Source organism: Mustela putorius, unplaced genomic scaffold, assembly GCF_011764305.1.
Source record: "Mustela putorius furo isolate JIRA1106 unplaced genomic scaffold, ASM1176430v1.1 tig00000129_pilon_pilon_pilon, whole genome shotgun sequence".
NCBI lineage: Eukaryota > Metazoa > Chordata > Mammalia > Carnivora > Mustelidae > Mustela > Mustela putorius.
In genome coordinates this window covers 25,421,710-25,442,651 of record NW_025421290.1, presented here as the reverse complement: position 1 = coordinate 25,442,651, position 20,942 = coordinate 25,421,710, and the positions used below count along the sequence as shown (strand labels likewise).

Sequence of the window (20,942 nt, the reverse complement as noted above, 5' to 3'; positions counted from 1 at the left end):
AAGGTAGCACAATCTGCAATTGTTACTTGTTTACAGAGGAAGGATTTCAGTTAATGAAAGACGTAAGTGTTCAGTGTTTGTAAGGAAAGAACCAAAGTCAGACATGTTAATTATGCTATCAGATTAACACACAATAAAGAATAAGCTGGAAAATTTATAGAATATAATAAAAGCTAAGTGTGTTACATTTCAAGATAGTATTTTGAATTAAAAAAAAAAAACCTACACAAAAAAGCCCCCCTGCCAAAAACCCCAGAGAGCCAGCACATCTAAAATAATTCATAGAGTCAGCTAATAAGTGACTAATTGAAGAGGTTGCATTACAACCAATTGCACCAAAACCCACATAGAAAAACTAAGCGACAGTTTTTTATTTAGAAGTATTTTCTGAAGAAAATAAAGCATGAGTTTGTGGTTGTCTTTAATTATTATTTTTTTTTTTTTTTAGATTTTTATTTATTTGACAGAGAGAGAGTAGGCAGAGAGGCAGACAGAGAGAGAGGAGGAAGCAGGCTCCCTGCTGAGCAGAGAGCCTGATGCAGGGCTTGATCCAAGGACCCTAGGATCATGACAAGAGCCGAAGGCAGAGGCTTTAACGCACTGAGCCACCCAAGCACCCCTGTGGTTGTCTTTTAAAAAGAAAAATGAATGACATTTCAAAACAGATACAGACAACATTGTAAGCAAACTGGGGGAAAAAAAAAAAAAGGAGGCATTTAAGATTGCCAAATCATACTGGGTAGAAGCAAGCTCTGTGTGAGAGCCGATGAGAGACCTGGGAGACAGAAGGGCCCTTGTCCTCCATGACCAGGTGGCAGGTCCCTTCTACATCCACAATCAGGAGGTCACTCATTGGTTCCCAATGTGTCCAGGACATTGAGATATAAAGACAGCTGCAGAGATTACAAATAGTACAGCAGAGCCAAGAAAGGCTGCTTTGCTGTTTTAGCTCTTTTCTGTACTGACAATCCATGAAAGGGAGGGACATCAACAGACACACGTCTAAGACCCAGGTCTTCTCCCAGATATCCTGGGACAACTTCTCTTTCATGGAACCATCTGACCTTGATGCCCATTTCTCAATGGAATACCTTCCTTGGTTGTCCCACAGACACATCCCAAATTGATGTCATCATCAGCCCCACCCCTTCTCTCCCCTTATGTCTGTCTCCTGTCACACTGAATGGAGCCACTATTCACTCAGACTACCAGGACAGAAGCTTAGGAGTCTCTACTTTCCTCCAGTGCACATCCTATCACCAGGGTGCTATGGATTCAGATGCAAAACCCCATTTGAAAGCATCTGTTCTTCCCCCATTCCTGTAGTTTAGGGCCTGGACTCTTGCAAGAAGTCCCCTTCTTAGTAGTGATGGATTTGGCAAGGAGGTTTGATACATAATCTCCTTATTTACTGAGCTCTAACTTTTAATCTAAATGCCATGTTCTAATTTCTTCATCAGCCAAGGTAGACTCTCTGGGGGAAAAATGATAAGAGAGAGAGGGGAGTTTCCTTTAGCAATAATGATAAATTTGTAGCATCCCACTTAGAGACAGAAAAACATCAGGTAACACCAAAAATTCACTTGTAGCCCAAACACAATGGACAGCTTATTCTTTTTTTTTTTTTTAAGATTTTATTTATTTATTTGACAGAGAGAGATCACAAGTAGGCAGAGAGGCAGGCAGAGAGAGAGAGAGAGGAGGAAGCAGGCTCCCCGCCGAGCAGAGAGCCCAATGTGGGACTCGATCCCAGGACCCCAGGATCATGACCTGAGCCGAAGGCAGTGGCTTAACCCACTGAGCCACCCAGGTGCCCGTGGACAGCTTATTCTTAAGATTCTTTTAGCCAATCAACAACCTGTCTCCTGCAAGACTCTCTTAAACCACAGTGACCCATTCTGGGTGAACACAGAAACACTTCCTAAGTAATTTCTCCCAGGGAAGATCGGTAAAGATGCTCCTTGGGTCTCTCAACACGGTAGCCTCCTAGAATCTTCCCAAGAGTATCTGTGCTAAAGCACAAACTTCAGACCTGGCTTTGAATCCCAAACTCCACCACTTACTCTGTCTTCAGTCAAGTTATACAATCTTACGGAGAAAGAGAACATACGGTATTTGCTTATAAATATGGCTCAAGGGGTACCTGGGTGGCTCTGTGGATTAAGCCTCTGCCTTTGGCTTGGGTCATGATCTCAGGGTCCTAGGATCGAGCCCTGCATCGGGCTCTCTGCTCAGGGGAGAGCCTGCTTCCTCCTCTCTCTCTCTCTCTGTCAAATGAATAAATAAAATCTTAATAAATAAATAAATAAATAAGGCTCAAGTCTAACAACAATAGACATCAGCAAAGGGCCAGGTACTGCCTCCAGCACCTGGGATCCAATGATGAAAGTTCTAGTTCTGCCCTAGAGTTTCAGCCTAGTGGGACAGAGGAAGGACACAAAGGAGGGAATATTGGGGAAGATGGAGAAGAATTAAAAGAGAACATACTCAAAATGAGGTATTTAGGTAATAACCCAATGCCCGATACCTGGTTCACTTTAATAAATACCTTTTGGTTGGCTTTTTTAACCCCTCTTCCCCCACTAGGGATTATAGCTGTAACCCAACCTAACTTTTCTCTTTCTGAAAATTCACATATAAAACCACCAACAAGACACCTGGTGGTCACCAGCTCCGTTTTCGGAGAAGCTCTCATTTCACTGTAACGTGCTCCTCTCTGAAGGCTTGTTATTTTTGGCACCTGCTCTTCTGATCATCCACGAGTGCTATGTAATTGGTACTCACTAGTTCACCTGGAAACAGGTTTCTTAAACTTTTCTCCACCTCCATTAAGAAAGTTTCTCAGGGCAGATACATTGTGAATTGATTTCTAGACAGGAAAAGCTCATAGTGTGGCACGCAGAGAGAAAATGACATCTTTTGATTCTAACGCTTCATGATTTCTACTGCTATACCTCATTATCTTACATTATCTGTTATCTTCCACAAGAGAATAAAAAGGAAGTGGACACCAGAAATAATTAAGTGGGGACTAGAAATTCTGATACCCAACTTCTGTTCACAGATAAGAAGTGAGATAAATAACTTGGATCACAGTTGCTTTCACAACCTGGACAGTATCAAAGGCAGCAAATTGTGGTGTTCTGCATTATAAGCTGTGGTCGTTTTAAGATGTGCCCACAGATAACCTTGAGGCCCTATAGGAGAGCTTCCTCCATGTTCTCCTGCTCTCCTGGACCACTTGCTCCAGACAAAGCCAGATGCCATGTTGTGAAGACACTCGAACAGCCCTGACGAGAGAGACTCCTGTAAACCACAGGCACTAAATCAGCAGGTGTCTGAGAGACCAACCCCTGTAAGTGAATTCTCCAGCCCCAGCCAAGCCTTCGAATGACTGTGACTCTGGCCAACATCTTGAATGTAACCCCATGAGAGGGTATGAGCCAGAATGACCAGCTAAGCCACTTTCAGATTCCTAACCACAGGTATTGGGTAAGATACTAAATGTTTATTGCTTTAACCTGCGGAGTATGAATACAACCCATTCATTTGATTATCAAATATTTACTGAGCATCTGATCTGTAGTGGAGGTGCCTGGTGCTGGGAGTACCACTGTATACCATAAAATGCCCCATGAGATGAGAAGGGGGAGATAATGGTCTGCCATTGACAGAGGCTGCAGTAACTTTAGGGAACAGTGAAGAGAGAGTACATGAGGAACCCAACCATACCTTCCATGGTGGAATCATACCATATGGTAGACTTGATGACCAAGTTAAAGAATAAAGTAGTATATTCAGGTATTCTGAGATTTTCCATTGGAAATAGATGTAACTGACCCTCTACCATGGTCCTCTCACTTCATAGAAGAAAAACTCCAAACATTGATCCAAGGTCATACAACAAGGATAGGCAGAGAACTAAGTTCCTGTGACTCCAGTTCTAAATGTACTTTTTCTTGACTGGTTCCTCTTAGGAGTAAAAGGCATTTTTCAAGAACCAGAATGAGGCCAAAGTGTATTTCTCAATTCTAAAAAGTGTGTTGTTACTATAGCATACTATCTCAGGAGCTATCAATCTGGGGCATTTTTGAAAAGATACAATCAACAAAGAAAAAGCAAGGTGGATGTAAAAAATGTCTTTGAAGCTATTTCGGTTGCTACTGTCAGAAAATGTTTGAATTTAAACTCTAGTAGGCATAAAATAAGCTTATAGAAAATACTAGTTTTGGAATCTGAATCAATGACCTAGAAATAAATCTCAGAGAGGGATAAGCAAAATTTTGAAAGAGAAGAATCAAAATAAAAACGTTATTTCCAAATGGTTTGTAAAAATAATGTTTTTGAGTTACAACGTGAAAATAGGTACATTTTAAATCTACAGGTATTAATAACAGGCTAGCATTTTGTTACTAGTCTGGGAAGGAGTGGAGTTCCTTCAAAGGGGTTTCTTACTGGAAATAACTGAAGGATCTTGTATTACAGTCTCACCAGTCACACCAGCCTTTTCAGGGTCTATGGTATCTGGCATCTACTTCCACCACTTTTCTGAAGTTACTGAAATGTCAACCTTTTGTCTTTTCCCTGTACAAAATCAAACTCAGACTCTTATTTCTTGACTTCCCTGTTCACTCTGTCTTCCTGAAATACTGTCTTCCCTTTGTTTCCATGAAACGATGGTTTCCTGGATCTCCTCTGACCATTCCTTGTCTGGCTTCCCTCCTGTCCATGGGCATCCTCTCCAGGCTCTGCCTGGTCCACTTCTCTAATTCTCCATTTCTGCTAATATAACACCAGGATTCTTCTGCTTGCCTAGGCTCCCAGCCCTTGGAGCAAACCTGGGCAGTTTTCTTTGCATTGCCTCTCAATATCCAATCAGCTTTTGAGGTAATCAGCTTCTTTCTGGGTAACATTTCTAAGACTTTCACATATCCTATCACATTTCCTTTCACATATCCAACTCCTTTAACCTTGAAGCAGGACCTCCTCAATTAGGCCCCAGTCAGTGACAATGGCTTCCGGTGGATCACCCACCTCTTTACTCCATGGTACATCCTGCAGCCAGATGAAGACCTTTCTCATCATGTGACTTCCTTGTCCAAGAGTCAGTACATGCCCTGCTGAATCCAACCTCAGCATCTCTAACCTGGAAAGACTTTCCCCTTTGCAAGGCAAAACTAATACACTGTTAAGATCCAGCATCTTGGATGATGCCTTCACAACCTAAACCCTTCACAGCCTAACCCCCTTCCATAGTGAATTTTACTTTTCCCCACAGTTAAATCTGGAATGCTCACATCTCACATTCAATTATTGTGATGAAAAGGCAGTTCTTGTAGATGCCATAGTAATGGGGAGGGGGCAGCAGCAAAAGGGTTTCCATATATATTCACTAAATTGAACTGAATTATACTGCAGCTATGCCAAAGCTTAATTTTAATCATGTAAAGATTGAGGGAGAATAGAAAGCACATCTTGCTTCAATTGTAATGGTTATTACTTTAATTTCTTAGAATATAATAACAGAAACAGATACATACTAAAAGCATTTTTTTTAATTAGAAAAATCACAGGGATAAAATCTTTAAATATTTTTCTTGGTTTTTGTTCCTCTGATGTTTTAGATAGATTTTATCACTCTGAATATAAAGGGGTCTTTTGGCATCTGAGGAGCTATGGATTGATGACAGTGGGTAGACTCAACGATGTGAAGGATGAATTGTGTCCAAAAAACCGTAGGTCAGACAGAGATTTTCCAAATGGGAAATGAATTCTGACAGGAAACTGCCTGCTGGGAAATGAAGGAAGGCTTTGAAAAACTAGTAATCATGATCAAATTTTCGTTGCATTGACTGGTCTGAAACACACATGTGAAATTTATAACATACAAGTTGTTCTGAAAAGAACTTACTTATGCAGAAGAGGAAGCCAAAGATCTTTTTAAAATTTGGCATCTATATTGTCAATGTGTTAATATGTCACAGATAACAGGTCTGCCTTACAAAATAATTGATGTTCAAGCATGTTCTGTTAGGCTTATAAATCTCGCCCACCTTCATATCTAGGGTAGCTTCTTGTTAGGTAAAACTAGTAGGAAGGAACCTGGGTGGCTCAGTTCAGTGTTTGCCTTCAGCTCAGGTCATGATCCCAGGGTCCAGGGATCGAGCCCTGCATGAGGCTCCCTGCTCCGCGGGGATTCTGCTTCTCCCTTTGCCTCTGTTGCCCCCCCTCTCTCTGTCAAATAAATAATAAATAAAATCTTAAAAAAAAAAACTAGCAGGAAAGTTGCTATGAAAAAATAGATAGTTCAAAATCATGTGTGAAACTTAAAATCATAATATGTCCTTGTACCTAATTTCCTCAGCATTATTTCTTTCCATTCTGGTGAGAAATATTGTTTTCATCCACTCACGGAGCATTCACTGAACCCTGTCCAAAGCTCCAGGGACTCAACCATCCCAGGCCAAAAGGAATTCACAGCTCAACAGGGAATATCACAGGCCTCGTGGAAGGAAATGAAGAGGAAAGGGCAGGAAATAAAGAAAAACATAATAATAAGGGGAAGATGTTGGGTTTACTTCTAGAGTTAATAGTTGAAGAATAATCCAACAACTCGGTATTAAAAAAAGCCAGCTAAGAATTTGGTCAACTTGATTATAGTCAGATTCAGTTTCCTGAGATTCTCATGTCTTTTCAAAGTCACATGAATATATTAGGCCAAGACGTTCACAAGGAACAGCCCCAAATGTATTAAGATGCTATAAAAAAGTGACTGTGTATCACTGAACACTACATCAAAAACTAATGATGTGCTACACAGCTGCTAAATGAACATAATAAAACAAACAAATAAATAAAACAAAACAAAACAAAGTGACTGTGTAGATGAGACAGTGTTTAGAGCCTATAGATAAGTATTTGTCCCTACATTTATTTCGTAAGAAATAGAACAGTTGGTATTTTATTTTCTAGTTTGCTTTTGGCAATACTTTCTTCATCACTGTAAAAGAAATTTAGAATTATATTATTATAACATTACAAAATAATTCTGAAAGACTCATAGGGAGTCATTACAGAAATGTTAGAAAATACACAAACAATTGGAAGGGATCCATATGACCAAATCTAACAATTCTGCAGAAAATATCAATACAGCAAAGAAAATCTTGGAATTGAGCAGTGCTCTAATAATAAGTTGGGGGAAAACAGAAGAAAATGCAACTACAAGTGTATACTTACTTGGCCTGAGATGTTCTTCCCTTCCTTGCCAATATCCACACCTCTCCCGTCCTCGGCAGGCCTCCCCTCTCATCCCGGCAACTGCTCCTCATTTCACCTCACTCGCTGGGCCGAGGCTGTGAATAACCTGCTACTATTTATTTTCCATGTTTTTGCCTTTCTTCCCAAATTGATCATATGACGTTCCCTGAGGACAAGAAGTGGGCCCTTCATGTCTCTCTGTTCCCAGCACCTAGGAAGCATCCTGCCCATCATTCTTGCTGATGAGGGTGTATATGCTCCTTTTTATTTATCTTTTATTTTTTAAAGATATTATTTATTTATTTGAGAGAAAGGGAGCACATGAACAGGGGGAGGGGGAAAGGGTAGAGGGACAAGGAAAGCAGACTCGCCACTAAGCAGGCAGCCCGATGAGCAGGGGCTCCGACCCCAGGACCTGGAGGTCATGACCTAAGCCGAAGGTAAACGCTTAACAGACTGAGCCACCTGGGCATCCTTCTCCTTTTCATTTTAATATCCGTGTGAATACTAACAAAACATAGTTGGTTGGGAAGAAAAGACCTGGGATTAAAATTTTTAAATGTTATATATATATTTGCCCTATTTGGAAATATTTCTAAAGAATTCAATATAGCCTTGTATTATTTAGGCAAGTAAATATTCTAAAAAATGAAACCACTCCTATTAAAAAAGCCCTGAAATTCATTTATACTGAATTTTAAAACGTATTTAAATTTAGATAAGGTGGACAGAGTACAAAGACCGTCAGACCTTTCATTAACCAATAACCCTTATTTGCACCTTCCTCTCCTCCTGCAAAACTCCAGTTTGTAAAGTTATTCTAATACATCCAATGAGGAACACTATAATTTCTTTGAATAATCATTTTAAATAATGCATAATTATTTTATCCTATCCTGCATAATTATCCTAAAGAAACAGGATCTACATCGTTTTTTAATTCCACACACCACAGCCACACATTTAGCCTCTTTGAAGGTCAGAGACGCCCAAGTTCAAAGGCCTACAGCTTGGGGAATGTCAGAGACCACAATCACTCGATACCCTGAGCCATACTAGTAGATTGGTCACTGAATGTCAGGAGGAAGTCTGGCACGGGGACCCTTAGGATGGTCCCACTGTCCACTCTAAAAACAATTCCCTTCCCCTCTATTTGCTCTCTAACATTCTACAAATGGACAAAAAATTTTAAATATAAATAGCTCTGGGCCATCAGCATTGTCTGGCACTTTCTCAGATGCCCTCAATCCTGCCCCCACCCCACTGGTATCCAGCATCCCTGTGGCTTGGGAGGGCACAGTCCCAAGGGTGTGCAAAATGCCACCCCCTTGCCCACAATGACTGGTTCTCAGATTAGGAGACACTCCTGGTCTTCATCATTGGTGCAGGGGTGTCCCACAACCTTTGGGAGAAGCCCAGGACTTCTGACCCTCCCGAGGAGAGCAGTGCTCAGCTCAGGCTGTGAGGGCAGGAGACCGCTGTAGTCAGTGCTGCAACCCTAAGGGGCGTCAGGACAGGCATAGTGGACTCAGCTAAGGGCAAGGCTGAAGAATACCAGAGATGTACAGCCGAGCCGCAGCCCCAGTCAAATTACACCCAAGCACATCTTACCTCTCCTGCTTCAGCTGTGCGAACCAACAGATTTCACTTATCACTTTAGACGATTTGAGTTACAAAAGGTCACACACTGACATGCTAGGAGAAGGCAACAGACTGATTCAAAATTGCATCATAAAGTTCACCTAAGTCCTTTCTTGAAATCAGTGTTGATTTAGAGACCAACAGGTGAGTCCTGGGCATCTGAAGGAGGAAACGATGTCGCAGAGACAAGGAAAAGTCACTTTAGAAAAGGATGACTGGAGATCTGAACAATTTTTTTAAAATGTCGCCTTTTGCCTAAGCCTTGGTTGTTAGGGAACTTGAGTTTTAAAACAGAAGGATTTTTCAATTATAGGAGTTTAGACACAGTGTCAGGAGTGACTGGAAAGATATTTTCGAGCAAGGGCCTTGGTAGAATTTAGATTTCCCTTCTCTAATCTCTAACCTCCCTTCTCTAAACCTCTATACGTACAGTCGGGGCCACATAGTCTGAGTTGTCGCTCTTTCACTTAAAGGCTTAAAGTCAAACCCCAGACCTGTGAGGTTCTGAGCCTCTGACACGGCTACAACACTGGGCGACCACTGCTGTGTGTCTCTCTCTGGGCTCCTGCATCCACGGGTCCTTCCTCTTCAAGCCTCACCGGTGGCTCCTCACAAGCACCACGGAGTTATCTTCCACTGGGTTTTGCACACAGTGTGCATTTGCCTGAGATGTTCTCCATGTAGCCTGGTCGTCGTCCCCACCCTCTTCATGTGGCTGACCCGACTGGACCCCAACTTTTTCCAGAAACACCCCATCAGAGAAGCTACCACAACCCCCAGATCCAGCAGGTCCCAGCTTACAGGCAGTGACCACAGCCTTCACTTGACCTGAGACAGCAGGGAGAGAGGTACAGGATAGGCTAGTTGTAGGGTAATTGTTTACCCAGGGTCTCCTCTCCTGACCTGACTGTACTTAAGTCCAAAGGCAGGAACAGGACTACTTGCTCACTGCCAGTTGATGGGACCTCAATTTGCTGAGTGATCTCGTGATTTCTGCTCTCTGTTTGGTGTGATACCTGGATCTCTTTCCTTCAGTCCATGTCCATGCCTTACACATAACTCACACTTGTAATCAGTTGGTCACTGATGTCCTCAGCAAATAACTCCAGCCTTCCCCAGCCCAAACCCCAAACTTCACCCCCAGCAATGGAGCATCTACTGCTGCCTTACCACATCAACACTTGGCCTTTTCTAGAACTGAGTTCAGAAGCAGTGCGAAGAATGAAGTGATAAAAACGGGGCTGGCCCCGCAATCAAGTCCCACATTGGGCTCCCTGCTCGGTAGAGAGTCTGCTTCACCCTCTGACCTTTCCCTTCTCATGCTCATTCTCTCATTCTCTCTCTCTCTCTCTCTCAAATAAATAAATAAATAAATAAACAAATTAAAACAAAAAAACCCGGGACTGGCTTAGGGAAGCTAGCCTCAGAGAGCAAACTCCACACTGAGCTGTTCTTCCCTGTTACAGCCCAACATAACTTCCTTTGCTCTCTGCCTTAATTTTCTATTTCACTTTATTTTAGGTCCTAAATAATCTACACTTGCTTATTTAATAAATAATTAATTAATATATTTTAAAAGATTTTATTTATTTACTTGACAGAGAGGTAGCACAAGCAGGCAGAGAGGCAGACAGATGGAAAGGGAGAAGCAGGCTCTCCACCGAGCAGGGAGCCCAATGTGGGGCTCAATCCCAGGACACTGGGATCACGACCTGAGCCAAAGGCAGCCGTCCAACTGATTGAGCCACCCAGGTGCCCCTATACTTGTTTAATTTAATAAACATTTTCTTTTAATGATGCAAATGCCTCTGGGTGGATTAAGCGGTATCAGTCATGCATACTTAAGTGTGAATTAGTTTAACTGAAATATTTCTCCACTATCATCTGGCTGATATCAACTACAATGAGGAAATTAAGAGTTTTGAATGGGTGCAGAGTGGGGGACAAGCAGCTGGTGATTTTGTAACAGCATGATACAAGGACACTGGGGAGTGTGAGGTACAAAGACACTGAAAAAAGGGTGAGCCTAGAGCCCAGAAAGGCAGAGAAGAGACCGCCCTTCCTTTTCTTCCTGTATTGTAACACTAACAGGACACATGGGCTTTAGGGTAGGGGCCAACCACTCTAGGAACTGAAGATGCCTGGTGGGCTAGCCTGGGAAATCAAGCATTATTTTATTTCACTTATTACTTTTATTACCCTTCTGGTCATTATTGTCCAGGTTCCAGATTCAACTTCCCCAAACTTTGGAAACCAATCCATTCTTAGCTGGGGACTATACCTTCCTTGTTTCTTCCAAAGGGGAAAACTCTGAACGATGCCCACTGTAAATGTGCAGTAAACACCTGTTTAGTGGATCAATACTGTGTGATCTGATCACTGAATCAAAGAACTGGCCCTCAGGAGAAGCCCAGGAGAACTGAACAAAAATAAAAATTTCTTTCTGATCAGCTTCCAAGGTCTTCACATAGTTGTAGGATGGAGCGGTCTTCAAATTATGCATTATATTTCAACCATTACTGTGTATGAGATTGCGTGGTCCTCAGGAAGAATTTGTGATATGAAATCTTACTACAAGGAAAGATATTTTGATTTTTGTATCAAGCCCTCCCAAAATGAGGCTCATATAAGTATGTAGCAAGAGAAAATCATTACAAAGAATTAGGTAGTGGGCTGTCTTCTATAAAACGCTCTCCTAAAAGCACGGCAGCTGGGGGACTCTCTTCCCAGGTACTCAAGCACCAAGTACTCATCTCCCACCGTGCTGCCAGCCCAAGATCCCCCTGGGGGAGGCTCACTCGTGCTATCTCTACACTGCAGGTCCTGGTTTTAAGCATTCTCTAAGTCAGAGAAAAGTCTTTATTTTTTCTGGGGCCAAATAAAGACCAATCTGCAAGCCAAGGATAAAGACACTTCAAACTCGCCTTTGATACCCATTTCTCTTTAAGTACTTGACCTCCCTCATTAGGACCAGGAGGAAAATGACATTCACACCCCTCACAAGAATACCAGAAACCAAGCTGCCTGCATTCTTACAGAAACAAATGTGTGGACACTCGCTCTCATCCCGGCATGGTAAAGAAATATAATCATGCTTAGCTGAATAAAAATCACATGCTTGTTCCCTTCACCCCTCACACTTTAGGAATGTTTAATCCAACCTGTCCAAAAACATCAACCACACAGACACTGAAGACACTGTTTTGATGAGAAGAAAAAGTATGGAATTCATTAAAAAGAGGGGTGATCGGATCTCAGAAACCCCCAGGTTAGCCTCCCTCCAGCCCAGAGGCCACGTCCTTTCCACACCACTTCTGGTCACCAAACCCTGTGGCATTCCTACTTTCATCGGATAAAAAAAAATTTTATATGCTCCCATGATATTATTAGAATTAGTGGATTTAAATGACAAGGCCCTGGTATTGTTAAAAACGTGAGTTTTAGAATCTGTAAGACCTAGTTTGCGTTCTCTTTAGGAGAACATGAAGAGTCACTTCACCCATCTCAAAGCTCCGTTTCAGTATAAAATGGTGGGGGATGATAACAGCCACCACCGGATGCTGTAAATATTAAATGGAAATGGGGACGCCTGGGTGGTTCAGTCAGTTAAGCATCTGCCTTCAGCTCAGGTCATGAACCTGGGGTCCTGGGATCAAGTCCCACATCTGGGCTCCCTGCTCAGCGGGGAGTCTGTTTCTCCCTCTGCCCCTTCCCCTGCTCCTGCATGCTCTCTCTCAAATAAATAAAATCTTTAAAAAAAAAAAAATGAAACAAAGTGCCAATAGCATTTGGTCTAAAGTAGAAAATAAAAAATATTTAGCTAGTAGTGTGATGACAACATCCTAAGGGTGAACTCACAAGGAATCTAATGTCTTAATTCTCAAGGTCAGCAAGACCAGAAGTGTGCTATCCTCCCACGGGTGATAAGGGATGGAGCTCTCAGAAACCTTGTTTTAGGCTAAGCTGTCAGCAAGGAGCTGCACTCATTCTCGAGGGTCATAAGAAGCACAAAATTCTCCTTAGAGTTTTGCCTCCTGAGAAAGGTTTGAAGAACACTTCCCTCTCTTAAAGATAGAGAAGAGAGAATTTGGAAGGGAAATAAGACGGGTTTCCCCAATCCCCAAGGACAGTGAAGTTGGTAGAGTACACATAATATTTTCCCAATTTCTCGAATGCCTGGGTAATGTCCCCTCAGCATTATAAATATAGAAAGTGTTCACAAGCTGTTTTTAGGAATGATGAAAACGAACTGTATCTAGAATTAGACCTCAAACTAAAATAATTTCTAATTAGTCTTAGCTTGAGCAAATATGAGAGCACTTAATTTGCAATGCAACAGTCCCTCCTTATTCATGGGGGATACGTTCTAAGACCCAGGGGGTGTCTAAATCAGCAGATAGTACCAAACCTTACACATACTATTTTTTTTCCTATACATACATAAAGTCTAGTTTATAAATTAGGCCCAGTAAGAGATTACAGGTATACCTCGGAGATATTGTGGGTTGGTTCCAAACCACCACAATAAAGCAAATATTACACTAAAGAAGCTGAAATGAATTTGTGGTTTCCTGGTGCACATAAAAGTTACATTTATATTCTACTTGTATTCTATTAAGTGTACAACAGCTTTATGTCTTAAAAACTCCCAATCTGCACACCTTAATTTTAAAATAACTTATTGCTAAAAATGTTAACCCTCGACTGAGTTTCAGCAAGTTGCAATCACTGATTATAGATCACCATAATAATAATAATGAAAAGTTGGAAATAGTATGAGAATCACCAAAATGTAACAGAGAACCATAAAGTGAACAAATGCTCTTAGAAAAATGGTGCTAATAGACCTGCTTGATGCAAGACCTTCAACTTGTAAAAAATGCAATACCTGCAAAGTGCAATAAAAAGAGGTATGCCAGGGCACCTGCGTAGCTCAGTTGGTTAAGCGGTTGCTTTCAGCTCAGGTTATGATCCCAGGGTCCTTTGATTGAGTCCTGCATCAGGCTCCCTGCTTCGTGGGGAGAATGCCTCTCTCCGTCTCTCATGAATAAATAAATAAAATCTTAAAACAACAACAATAACAAGAAGGTATACCAGTACCAGCAATAACTAATAAATAGAAAATTATAACAATATGTTTTACTAAAAGTTGGGTGAATGTGGTCTCTCTCAAAATATCTTATTGTGCTGGAATAGATCTTCTTGTAATGATGTGAGATGACAGAATGCCTGTGTGATGAGATGAGGTGGGGCAAATACATAGGCACTGTGATGAAGCATCAGGCTTCTGTTGACTTTCTGAAGACACATCAGAAAGGGGATCCTCTGCTTCTGGACTGCAGCGGAGTGCAGGTAACCAAAACCACAGACAGCGAGTATGCGCATAAAGGGGAACCGCTATAATTTCACGACATATCTACCATCTGGAAAGGTAAAAGCCTGAACCTCTCCAGGATTTCTCCCACAAAGACATGTAGATATGCCATTTTCCGGTTGGATGCTGTAGGAGTCTTATAGGAAGACATCATCCTCCACCCTGCTGAAATCCACACAGAAATCTAACAGACATTCTGTAATTCATAGCAATCCGATCTAATTACGAACTAAATTTCCCTAAGCTTGTTCCAAAAACGTATTATGTAATAGTTGATACATATAAAGAGTGAATATATATAACAAATAGTTGCAAAAAAAAAAAAAGTTGCATTATGAAGCATGATAAAAAAAACCCAAACTTGCAAACTCACCCCATACCTCACTAGAAAAGGACCAGCAGTACTGTAGCTGACGGCACGGTCTTTCCTGATCTCAGCCCTGTGCCTCATCTTCAGAAGTAATCACTCTTCTGAATTTGGAATTTATCATTCCCCTGCTTTTGAAAATAATGATTTTCCAAATACAGACCTTTAAATGTGTATTAATTAGTTGGCTAAACAATATAAAAACTTTTGAGACCTTACCTCCAGCTGCATCTACAGTGTGCACCTCAGACGTAGGAGGAGGTGAGGTATAAGATGCTCTGGCTGTTGTCGTTCCTCCTTAACATTGTGTGCTCTGCTCTGCAGCTCCCAAGAGCCTTAAAACTTCAGTTTTAAGGCTGCTCTTGGGCTCTGCCCATAGCAGTCACTAATTTCCCTTCATTCTCACCCAACAGGGGTATCTGTCTGTATAGCTGTTGTCTGAAAAAGAGGCAGAACTTTCTCCCACCGAATATGAATCTTTGTACTAGCTGTCACTACAGAAAGACTTGAGGCTGACTGCCATAGTGGTGAGGAAGTCCTCTGGCCTGGAGGAGGGTTAGCGACAACACAGATACTCTCTGGGCAGCTCTCCATGACTAAACGACCCACCTCCCCAGTTCCTCTACATTAACAAGTGACAAAGCAGGCGACCGTTACGGCCTGGCTGACCATTTAATGTGGACAACATATTTGCTACTAATTCCCATGGACTTTCTTCAAATCCTGTTAGGGACCATGATTTCCTCATCCTTCTTCCAGAAAGCCATGTCACTGTCAGCATCCCATCCTTGTTGATAAAACTGTTAAGAACTGTGAAGGGTCTGGGAATTCAGCCTCCCTGCAAGCTACCAAGGTTGCTTGCCCTGGATTCAGGGACCCTGGCAGAAGCCCCAGGAAGACTGGCTCACAGACAAAGGACTCCATTACTCACGGCGCAGCAAGCAGCATGAGGGTCGGCACATTTGTGTCAGTTCCCTTTACCCTCCAAATCCCATGGGATGATGCAGATGAGCCCAGATGGATGGTGACACATGCAGAGGGTTGCCTGAGTTTAGGAAGCCCGAGTTTTTAAAAAAAAAAAATGGTTTGTAAGCAAGCCTGCCTTTTGTTCTGGAAGGAAACCCTAACTCTATCTTCTAAGCCTATTCACTATTCAGAACGTCCTTGAAAAGACATTCTGGAACAAAGGGAAGTCAATGCCTCACTCACAAGATCTTTAAAAACAAGAGAGGTCCATTGAGAAAAGTCTCTCATTATCTGTTATACTTTAAAATTACTTAGAAGTTTTATTGTCTGATTGTTTTAAATTGAATCTTGAACCCAGAAATGACAGTCCTGTTTACAGAGCCTCTGGGAGGAAGGATTGTATGTCTGTGTGCAGCAAAGGGCTCCCCAAAAGGTGTGTTTTTGCTAGGATCGACAAAGATGAGGTTTATAGGGTCAGGCATCCAGAAGTTTTGAGGGGATCTTTCTGACTTATTTTTTTCCTCTGTTGGGCAAGAATAATAATTTTGTGCTGTATTATTAGCTTGGAATTTAATCAAGAATTCTAAAAGACCTAAAGATCTGTTATGAGATGGAGCCATAAAAATACCTAAAGTTCTAGCCAGTGGATGCATGGCCAGCAAGTGTCCTTGATAGGATGGAAGCTCGTTGTTACAGCGAAGCCCCTACCTCACATTATCCTACAATTTGCACGTTTTCCTCCCAAATCTGCCAGTTTTCCCATGTTACTAATGTACTGACCTCTTCTTTACATTACCCTGTAATTTATACCTTTCCTTTAAGTCCATCACATTCCTTGCATTACTAACAGACTGGCCTCCCCAGTATATTATCCTGCAATTTACACCTCCTCCCCCTGACTCCATCAGATTCCCTGCGTCACTCCTAATGGACTGACATCTCCCAATTTGTACTGCATTTCTTGCCATTTGTGCTCCTATTTTCAGAAAAGCTGGGGGGAAAGCTGCATTGTTCCTGTGTGTCTTAGAGTGAAAGAACAGAGACTGCTGAGAGGTAGTGCTCTGATGGTGGATGGGGCTGGCTCGTGAAGGTGTCAGTATGCGATTAAGCAGGATGATGGTCCTGAGCTGATGGCTAAGTAAATGATGAAAAGGAAGATAAAGTCTCCTAATCTGTCCTTTAGGAAAGCTCCAGGGGCTCCACCGAATGAAGAAAGTCTATAACAACTAGCTTAATTTACATTTAACATATTCTTTTTTTATTACATTCATATAAAAGAGATGCCTTTTCATACATTAACAATTTCCCTCAGTTGGTACTATTGTCATTTGCCACATCTCCTCCGGGTTACTCTACAGTAAGACTTCTTCCAGAATGTGTTACCTACGTGGAGTTTCAGATGAGTTAGAGAGGGCCAGATGCAGGCAGGTAAGGTGAAGAATATTCCAGATACAGAATGCTGTGTGTGCAAAGGCAAGAGGAGCAGGGCCAGAACCTTAGGGAATTTGAATATTTATTTTTAATTTTTAAAATTCTTTTTAAAGATTTTTTTATTTATTTGACACACAGAGATCACAAGTAGGCAGAGAGGCAGGCAGAGAGAGAGGGGGAAGCAGGCTCCCTGCTTCACAGAGAGCCCAACTCGGGACTTGATCCCAGGACCCTGAGATCATGACCTGAGCCGAAGGCAGAGGCTTAACCCACTGAGCCACCCAGGCACCCCAGGAATTTCAATATTTCAGAGTGGTTAAAGTAGAGTATGAATAGGATGGTGGCTGAGGCAGATCATGGAAGAATGCCCTTTGAAGGAATCTAGACATTATACTCTATGTAACTGGGGAGCCATTAAAGAGTTTGAAGCATTGAGAGTAATGTGCTTATCTCTGAAATGAGATTAGTCTCTCAGATGGTGGTATGGAGGATCCATTAGAAGGGAGATGATCCTGGAAGCAGGGAAACTAATTATGAGAGGACACACTAGAAAGGACTTGATGCAGGCGTGTGTTACAGGCTGAATTGTGTCTCCTAAAATTCATGTTGAATTCCTAAATGTCAGTACCTCAGAATGTGACTCTGTGTGGAGAAAGGGTCTTCAAACACCTAATTAGCTTAAAATGAGGTCATTAGGGTGGGCACTTACCCCCTAGGACCAGTTTCCTAGGAAGAGGGAAATAGGACAGAGACTTAGAGGCAGAAGACCAGCTATTTGTAAACCAAGCACACGGGCCTCAGGAGAAAATCAGCCCTACTGACGACTTGATCTCAGACTTCCAACTTCCAGAACTGTAAGAAAATAAATTTCTGTTGTTGAAGCCACCCATTCGTTCGTTATAGCAAACGAACACAGTATGGATCAAGGATAGTGAGGAGGAAAAAATTCTGAGACAGATGTGGGTAGAAGGAGAGACTGAATCTGGTGACCAGTTGGTTATAAGTAGTCAAGGAAAGAAATGGACTTAAAGGATTCTGATGTAGGTAACTGGGTAGATGGTGATATTATGAACCAGGAAAAGTAATACAAGAAAAGATCGGCAGGTCTGAGAGACAATATAAAGCATTTAGAACATGTGGAATTGGAGAGGTCAATGGAGACACCCTGAGAGGGATATTTAGCAGGACAAAGTTATGAGTCTGGAATTCTGAAAACAGGACTAAGATAAAGACATGGGACCAGGAGTCTTCCACATGGAAGGTGAGGCTGTGAATGAAATCTCTCAGAGGAAGGATATTGGTACAGGGGAGAAAATTGTAAGAATCATGCAGGCAGAGGACCAACCACCGAAGGATACAGAATGGAATGGCTGTTAAAGGTGAGACCAGGCCCAGGAACAAGTACAAGTCACAGATACCCATGGAAAAGGGTGTTCCACGGAGGGGCTGGTCCCCAGGGCTGAATGTTATTTGTTTGTTTGTTTGTTGTTAAAGATTTTTATTTATTTGACAGAGAGATCACAAGTAGACAGAGAGACAGACAGAGAGTGGGGCGGAGGGGAAGCAGGCTCCCTGCTGAGCAGAGAGCCCGATGCGGGACTCGATCCCAGGGTCCTGGGATCATGACCTGAGCTGAAGGCAGAGGCCCCACTGAGCCACCCGGGTGCCTACCAGGGCTGAATGTTGAAAAGAGGTCAGAGACTAGAGAGTGACCAGTGAATTTGACAATTAGGAGATTACTGGTGAACTCAGCAAAATCATTCAGCCGAGCTCTTGAAGGTGAAAGCCACTCTGTACTGACTTGAGAAACGAGGCAAACACAGATCACTCTTGCAGGAAGCTGGGCAGATTTGGAGCTAGGGGCGATGCAGTCTCCAGAGTGGGCTCTACCATGAATTCCAATAGTGGAGGTGTTGGGCTGGAAGGAGGGAGGGAGCAGAACTACAAAGCAGGTAGGTTTGCCGGGGTCATCTCTTCAGGTCAGAGAGTACTGGGCCTCTCTGACGGGTTCTCTCTCCAAGACTTCAAACATCATCCTTACGAGGAGCTGCTCCTGGTCCTGTTTGGGATGGCTGATGTGAATTAGAGCAACTTCCTGTTCAAAGCGTGCTCATGGGTGCTGGTAGCCCACTTGTGAATAATTCTTCCTAGGCTTCTCTGCGCTGTGTGGGAGATCACACCCATTTGATGTTGTGAAGAGCACACTGGGTCAGGGGAAAAGAAGAGGGGTGGAGTAAACCACGAATGAGGCAAAGAGCAACTTTATCCCCCCAGGGTGCTGCCTGTCACGGCTAAAATTTGGTGAATTCTAGTCACTTTCTATGCATGTACTCTCCCACCAGACGAATTCAATGCCTGCAGTGGTAAGCCAGTGCCATAACCTAGAGCACCCACGCAACCCCAGGCCCTTCTAGCCCACCCAGCACTGATCAGAAGCTTTACCACAGCAGTGTAGACATCAAGGCCCTGGGTCTTCATGCCCTGATGGCCAGGTTCTGCTCACAAGGCAAGAAAGAGCCCAGTGAGCATTTCAGAGCATGTCTACACCCTCTGAGGAGGCTGGAATAGGGAGGGAAGGATGTGTAACCCAAAAGGTCAGAGGCCCAACTCTTCCAGGTAGATGGCCAAATCTATTCCTGAGCAAAGACAGAGTTACATCTGGAGAAACAGAGTAATGAAGCCATGACAAGGGTTTTCAAAAGCAGAATAAAGTAAACTGGGTGGAGATAGTATTAATACACAAAATCTGGAAAAAAATTCAGAATGGGGTGGCTACGAAATGTTTGTCTGGGTTTAGGCTGCATATTATCTTATTTCATTGATTCTCAGAGACACCTTTTCCACAATTTAAAATCTAAAATTGTGAGGCATTTTACAATCATTGGTATCATAGCATTGTGCCATAGTTTAATGGGCAGAATTTTTTTCTTTCATTAGTGGAACATATTATGATGGTGCCCGAGAATCAGTGTGTTTCAGACTTAATGATACAGTATTTTACTCTATGAAAGGGTACAGCAGTTGTTTTGATCTGCTGCTTTAATTAGAAGTATTCAGCTTTAGCAATGGGTAAATTTTGAGTACTATCTGAAAAAGAGAGTGTCTCAAAAGGCACCCCTTCATATATTAAGACACTGAGTAACTATTTTGAGAACCAACTGTGCACTTTAATTTACCACTCTCCAAACAGTGAGCAGCAAGGCCTCTAATTGGCAGAAAGTGCTGTTGTGCTATATCATGAGTGATGACATTCAGGTTCTGAAACTCAATAGTAAAAAGAGCCTGATTATTACCATTTTTTTGTTCAATCGTTTGTATATCTGTAATTAAGTCGGTGCCTTCTCTCCAACACTGTGGAATGCTGATCACTTGCTTCATGGGTGGGTTAGAAAAGACTGGAGACTCTGTTCTTTCAAAAGTCAGAGGACAATTCTAGCTTGCAGTTGGGACACACTAAAAGATGGTTCTGAAGAATACTTTGAGACAACATCTTTCATCAAGTGAACCCTGTGGTAATGGTGGTATTTGGGGTTTGTAGGGATTTCAGTATGTACAAGGTCGAATTCATATATCGGGAATGCGCTCTTTTTTCACTCCTGAGTATGGGATGAATCGATTTATTTGCTTATTTTTAAATTCGTCTACTGGCCTTTAGAAGCTATTATCTTATTTACATAAAGGTACTTTTGAACTTTACAAACATGTTGGATGCTGCCCGCTGTCCAAATATTTTAAATAAGGTATTAGATATATACAAAGCAACAGTTCATATTTGAAGTAAGAAAATGAAGGATGGAGATCACTGCCAAATGCCTTCCTAAATAATATTTTTAAAATAATCATTTTCACAGATCAGCTTTTGTCGTACTAAATTAAAATACACTTTCTTAAAATATTAAACCA

General features: G+C 42.1%; 1 protein-coding gene across 5 annotated transcripts in view; it reads right to left on the bottom strand.

Moving 5' to 3' along the window:
- Positions 1-20,942, bottom strand: part of EFCAB11 (EF-hand calcium binding domain 11) — a 139,251-nt gene that overhangs the window by 57,746 nt on the left and 60,563 nt on the right. Inside the window, exon 5 of one of the 5 annotated variants that reach the window (XM_045071363.1) lies at positions 2,322-5,791. The exons of 2 other annotated variants lie outside the window; for them this stretch is intronic. In XM_045071363.1, coding sequence (XP_044927298.1) covers positions 5,674-5,791 — 118 coding nt within the window. In that variant the 3' untranslated portion in view covers positions 2,322-5,673. Of the gene's footprint in view, positions 1-2,321; positions 5,792-18,640; positions 19,244-20,942 lie in introns of those variants that run through there. 2 more of the 5 variants (XM_004739072.3, XM_004739075.3) reach the window with 2 other exon arrangements.